This window comes from Diachasma alloeum, unplaced genomic scaffold, assembly GCF_001412515.2.
Source record: "Diachasma alloeum isolate Michigan unplaced genomic scaffold, Dall2.0 Dall_scaffold_00209, whole genome shotgun sequence".
NCBI lineage: Eukaryota > Metazoa > Arthropoda > Insecta > Hymenoptera > Braconidae > Diachasma > Diachasma alloeum.
The window spans coordinates 1,624,198-1,631,173 of NW_021680374.1; the positions used below are offsets into that span (position 1 = coordinate 1,624,198).

At 41.7% G+C, this 6,976-nt stretch overlaps 1 protein-coding gene across 1 annotated transcript in view; it reads right to left on the reverse strand.

Annotated features, from left to right (window-relative positions):
• Positions 1-5,935, reverse strand: part of LOC107036405 (headcase protein) — a 108,869-nt gene extending 102,934 nt beyond the window's left edge. The window contains exon 1 of the mRNA XM_015254348.1: positions 4,681-5,935. Coding sequence (XP_015109834.1) covers positions 4,681-5,411 — 731 coding nt within the window. The 5' untranslated portion in view covers positions 5,412-5,935. The remainder of the gene's footprint in view (positions 1-4,680) is intronic.
• Positions 5,936-6,976: the final 1,041 nt, after the last annotated feature.

Consider the following 6,976-nt stretch of genomic DNA (forward strand, 5'->3'; position numbering starts at 1 on the left):
AAAAAAAAAAGAGAGAGAGAGAGAGAGAGAGAGAGAGAGAGAGAGAGAGAGAGAGAGAGAGAGAGAGACGAATACAAATACGATTACGAAAGCAAACCAAACAGCCTAAATGCGATAACCAGAATTTTTCACGAAAAAACATGTCACATTTTTATGTATTATCTTTGGATGATGAATGACTGTGTCAATATTTTTATAAATTTTCCACGAATAAACGGGAAAACGTGTGAAATAAAATGTTTGCATTATTTCATTCCTCATCTGCAATCATTCATATTTTATTGCACTTTTTTTTAGACACATATTGTATCGTGAGTCAACACGTGCGAAGGTAAACAAATAATCGTGAACCACAAGAGAAATTTCAACATTTTCAATCATCAAATTTATCAATTTAATTTCACAACAATTTTTACGTCCCAAAGAAACGAAGCTTTAGGTTGTTAGAAATTAATTATTTAGGTCCCAAACTTAAGATTAGAAAATTGTAAAAAATTCATGCAAGTTCCCTATTTCATCATTTTCCATCACCAAATTTATCAATTAAATTTGGCAAGAAATTTAAGAAAATTCATGGATACCCAGTACTATTTAAACTATATTTCATGCATTATCTTTGAATGATGAATAACTGTCTCAACATTGTTCATGAATTTTCCCCGAATAAACTGAGAAACCCGTGAAAAAAAAGTTTGCCATTTCATTCCTCATCTACAATCATTTCTCTTTCACTGCATTTTTTCAGACACATCGTTTATCATGACTCCGATCTCTACAATTTCCCGGGGGATATGAATCTCTTGATTCACCAGCTTATTCGCAATTTCGGCCCCTCCCCCTCCATCCTCTCGCCGGTGCAAATCGATTATCCACGGTGGGACTGACGCCCTCTCTGTCTCTTTCTCTCTTTTTCTCTCCGAAGACGAAAACGCAGCCGAAGAAAATTTCTTCCCCCGTCAGTGTACATCCGGGACAGTGGGAAAAAAAAGAGATGAGAAAAAAAATATCCCGATGGGAGGCAGAAGCGCGAAAGAGACAAAGGAGAGTCGAGAGGATTTATCGCCGACGTAAAAGTGGCCCTGTTTATTCCCCCAAATGTGAGCCCACCAATGCGCGCAATTACAGGAATTTCCACTGGACTAAAAACACCAGAACTGCATAAAGATGAATAAACATACGTGAAATAATGATTTCAGCCGTTACGAAATGCAAAAACTAGAAATTCCGAAAAGTGTGAGGCGAAAGCGCACCCTTGGAATCCCTAAAGCATTCCTCTTCAAATACATAAATTTAATTGATTATCAATGATTAAAAAACATCTCAAGTGGATATTTTATCTACTCCATAACCTGTTGCTCTTCGGATGGCGGTGGAACCGAAAACTGCATTTGGGAATATTTTTCCAGTCGATTATATTCTATGGAATTTATGCTTTGCGCATAAATCCAATTGTAGTGAATTAGTCTTGTCTTTTTGAAACACTCAACATGAAAAAAACTAATTAACCATTAGTTGATAATAAACTTCGCCATTTTTAATCTTCAATTTGTCTACTAAATTAAATTGCATTTGAAATTTGAGGAAAATTCACGGATTGTCAGTGCCTTTTTACAAATTTTCAATCCTTTTATTAATCTTCCTTAAAAATCGAATTTTAATTAATTATTTAGAATTTTTGTCTGTTTTTTTCAACGGTTCAAAATAAATAATTCACAATGAAAAATTAAATAATAAAATGATTTTAAAATGTTATTTCCAATGGTAGTTTCGTTATTCACCGAAAAAATTCAACGAAAAGAGAAAAAAAATGGCGTAAGTTCCCCTTTCGTGTCCTGTAAAACCGCAATGGCTTCAAATTTCACGTAAGAATTTCAACCCACTGCCATTCTATTTTGTTTTTATCCATGGGTTCGCTTTAAATGCACCTTGGGCCCGTGCGGCTTCGATGCGGTTGGCCTTGGGAGTCTCTAAACCCCACCTCCAATGAACGAGTAGTCCCAGAGCCCGCCTCGTGTACTGGTGGCCCTGAGAAGGTGGCCCACGGTCAAGGCTACAACGCACAAGCCCTCACCTCCCTCCGACTCGCGCTGTTGCCCTCGCATGCATCCCAAAGAAACCCATATTCTTATCTCATCAGGCCCTTTTCATTATAGCTATTATCACAGACTAAACGCTTCGCCGTCGGTGGATCCCCCCCTTTGTTAACTATTCCGTGAATAAAAATGGATGAGTTACGCAGCTGTAAATTTTCGTTAAAAAGTCCCACTGTCTTGTTTGAATTTCCGTAATTACATGTGGACAAGGGTGATTATCGCGCCGAATACAAGTGTAAATGGACAAATTATCTGAATTTTTTTCTATTGTTCGTTTGAGGAATTGAAAAATGATAATTTTGAAACGTCGTTTCTCTAAAAATTCAAGTAAAGTTCCAATTTCTTACGGGCAAGTAGACGAAAATTCCACAATTTACATGAATTTTCAGGGAATTCCTTTCAAATTTATGACATTCCAGGAATTTTTGAAGGAATTCCTGGAAAATTCAGAGGAATCTGGAATTCAAGGAAAGATTTCTCTGAATTTTTTGCTATTTCATTAATTTTCCTGGAATAATTAAACTGAAATTTTCAAGTCCCTCGGATTTTTCCACAAAATTGTGCATTTTCAATTTCAAAATCCCTTAAAATTTCAGTGGACACGTTACTTGTTACAAATTTCCAAGACTTTCGCCGGAAATTTCAGTGGAAAATTTTCAACAGCACAATTTCACGAATAAATGATAATAAAAATGAATGATCATCATTTATTGTTGACACTCTAGCGGAAGTAGCGCCTCGTAGTGAGTCAATTACGAAGAATGCGGAGGTGTGACGTTATTTTGATAATCTTCATCAAACAAACGAAACGATAAAATTGTGGAATTTCTGACATGAGTCTTTAATTCCACTAATTTCTCCGTAAAAAAAATGCAGGAAATTCTACCACCCCGCGGCGATAAAATCCCCATAAATTACAATCAATATTGTGAAAGCCCTGATCGATAGTAGTTGCCACCGAAGATATCCCTGAAAATCATCGAGAATATGATAAACATATTATCTCCCCTTCAACTTAATTGGAGTCTCTACACCGTAGCGAGTGGCTGAACCCCCCTCTGCACTTATTCCTCATTTTCCCTCGATAACATTTATTGCCAAGCGAACGATACCATTAAGCCACTGAAATAGGCCGGGCTTCCAAGTAAAGTATCTAAATATAGAATTAATCGAACCACTGCGCGAAGGAAGTAGCAGGCCAGCATGCGTGAGTATTAGAGCGAACGAGTGGGAAAAAAATAAAAAGCAGAGAAATAACAAAACTACTTCTGATGGTGATTGTAAGTGTCTTGATGTTGCCTGACTGAGGCTCACAACCAGTCGCACTGTACTGCAGCAGCACGACCTACGCCGACTGCGGAACAGGGAGGGGAAAATAAAAAAACTTCCATTCAGTCTGAGGAGTTGTACTACAACTACGTGTCAAACTAGGAGGCTTTTCTCATCGGCGAGAAAAATTACTGCAGGGGAGGGAAAAAATCGGAATTAAAATCCGTGAATTGTGTGGGCAGGACTCGATGTACCGGTGTTCATGCCTAGTTTTTAATGGGTGAGGGAGAAGGAGAGGGAGACGTACGACGAACAACAAACCAGATCCCCTGGATGGACCGGTTCCACTCGGCGACAAAGATAACTTGGAGGGAGGGGACTTGTGCATTCAACCAACACAAAATCAGTCGGACGTACGGGTTCTGGTGTCTGATTTCAGGACTGAATCGGCTCTCAATCATGATAGAATTTTTATGGATTGAGTTGAGAGGAGTGACAGTGAGCAAGTTTTTTGTCGAATTGAGGTTGATTATGGGAATGAAGTTGGAGTGAAGGGAACGTATGGCAGGGGAAGATTTCATTCGGAGGATTTTTAATTTTTTGAAAGGGCGAATGAGTTTGCTGATAATTTGGGAGTATTTGACATCTCTAGATTCGCCTGAATGAGATCTCTCGTTTGTTTTAGCTGGAGCGAATTGAAATCTCATGGACAGTTGACTAGAAAAAAAATAGAACTGTGGATTTCATGGAAAATTCAACGACGTTGAGAATCTTTGAAATTTTTTGGCTGTAAGAAGACCACAATTCCCCACAGAATTGAATTCTCAATCAATTAAAATTTCAAGAATACATTTGCTTAAATTTCCTTCATGTCTATCAATTTTCATCAAATAAATGAACTAAAATTGACAAGTTCCACATTTTCCCCTAAAACCTTGAATATAGATAATTCCAGAATAATGATAACGCAAATTTTTCCAAATTCCAAATTCACAACATAAAATTTTAAAATCCGAAAAAACAATCACGTTTTCTTCAAACGCGCGAAATAATATTCATGCGTTTGTGAAATAACTGAACTGAAATCCAGTTTCCAGTTTTCCCTGAAATTTTCAATTTTCAATGAAGAAATCCCTCCAAATTCCAGAATTGTCAACCAAGTGATACAAATTTCTCCAAATTCTAAATTCCCCACCTAAAATTAAAAAATCGCAAAAAATAACATAACATTTTCCTCAAACGCATGAATTAATTTCCCCGTCAAATTTCATTAAATAATGAATAAATCTCTCGCCGAGCCGCCAAAATGTAAACTCACCGAAGCCGATGATCCCCGAAGAACTCGACCCTGCTCTTCTTCTTGACAAGCATCTGCGGCTGATGAAGTGGGCTGACACTGGTCTCGCTGGTAGCGGGTGGTGAGCAAGAGCCATTGCTAGAAGAAAGCGAGCCAGCGCGTCCCCTGGACTCAATCAACTGGGCCTCACTGGGCCGATTGCCATGACTGCCATGTGGTGGTCCAGCCGAAACAGCGAGACTGGGTCTGGTATTCTGTCGATTGCGTCTCTTCTTCTTCTTGGGATCGGCCTCATCATTACGGCACCCAGTAGCATTGAGCCCGGGTGGCATCCAATCGAGATCCTTCTTGAGATGTCCCCGTCCGCAGCGACAGCCGCAAGCCTTGAAAGCAAGATCATAGCCCTTTTTCGTCCAGAGATTCTGATGGCGCTGCCGCTCCGACCAACTCCTGGCCCTCCCGCAGTTCTTAAGATACGTAAGAACAGTCTGTTCCCAGGCGTCAAAGCACTCGCGATGCATGTACTGTCCCATCGGACAGCTATCATTGTTGCAAGTCACTTTGACAACGTCCTGAAGGACATTGAGACGAATCGGTGTGTCATTGCGAAGGCACTCACCAGTGGGGGTGCAGCAGTGAGTCGTCCCCATGATGCTGGGCCCATTCCCAAAATTCTCCATCGTCTCGTGATTGCCCGCCACCTCCAGGAGCCCACCGATATGACCATTACCGGCGTGACGACGCGGTGCCATGATAACACCCCACAACGACACTAAACCACAAAATTCCCTCGCACCACTGGCTATCAAGGACTCAACTGTCGATGCACTTCACAATGTCTATCAGACGTTCGCGAACCTACTGGAGCATTCCCGATATCACCAACTGTCACTCCACCATCAGCTCCCATTCAACGGATATTCACTGAGAGTTCAAGGACTTCGCGGGATTGTTTTGCTCGAAATGACGAGTTGTCGGGAGGTTCAGTTTTTTTTTTCGATCGGAATTTTGAGGTTATCCGTCTGCACAATTAGTCACGATTGAAATAAACTCGATTAATCTTGGGTTTTGTGATTGATATAACCGCACCAACACACTGGACAGCGTTCCCCGATGATTACCGGCACAGAGCGGGCACTGGAGTGGCGGCGCGCGTCGATCTTCGTTGAGGCACGACGCACGAATGTCAGGGTCACCGCCGCAGCGCGCGGTTGTGCGGCTGGGGGTATATTATCACTATTCTCACTGCTGATCTCTGCACACTGTCTCCCAGGCACCAAACACTTGTCTCGTCGCGAAAACAAAAAGCGAATTCTTTTGGGTCAATTGTTAATTAAAGTAGTGTTCTGTCGATTCACTGGGCTTTTCTCTCACGCTTTTTAATGTCTGTTTGGGGTAAAATATATAGCAGCTCGGAGGGATACACAGAGCTCTCCCTGGCACTAGTAACACTGAAGTGACGACAATACGTGTGGCATGCGGTGTGCCGATCGGTGCTACCGAGGCTCGTCTACGGGCGAGCGCGAAAGTGAGATCCCATTGGGTGAAAGCGAAAGCTGAATGGTGGGGGTCACGGCTAGTGCGCCAATCGATGCACGCCGTTGTCGGGTGTTTTGTGCCCCCCCCCCCCGCCGCTAGGCCTCACGGGCTGTCTCACTCGCTCGTTGTCTCGTTTTGTCAACTCGTCTATGAATGCTTCTTTTTGTTCGGGATGTGGCGAGGTTTCGGCGGCGTCGACCGGCGAGAGCACAATTGGAGATGAATTACGGCGGGATCTGGGGAGTAGGTGATGACATGCACAAGTGCGTTGTTTATGTTTTTGGCGGGATGACGACGAGAGAGAGGTGATTATCACGATTTTCTAGTTTGTTTGGTGGGATTTGGGGAAATGGGGGTTAGGATTCTCAGGGAGGATAACTTGGGTGTTTTGTTTTGGGGGATTGATGGGTGGAAATGGTATGAGAATTCAGGTTATTGAAATGAGTGGAGAACAGCAGTTAGGACGCGGTGGTATGTTCACGGGAATTTTTTAGGGCTTCGTTGGCAGGTGAACGATGGAGTAGTGGTGATTATTAGAATTTTGGAGGTTGTTTGGAGCGATTTGGGGAAACAGAGGTTAGAATAGTCGAGAGGGAATGCCTCAGGGGTTTTATTTTGGCGATTTGATGTACTCACTTTATTAACATGTTAATAACTGATCACAAATGAGGATGAAACTGAGGTCTTAGTACGGGATGATAAAGAAAGGTAAACAAAGGTTTAGGGGAGATTATCATGATTTTTGAGTTTGTTTGGAGTATTTAAGGGAAATAGAGGT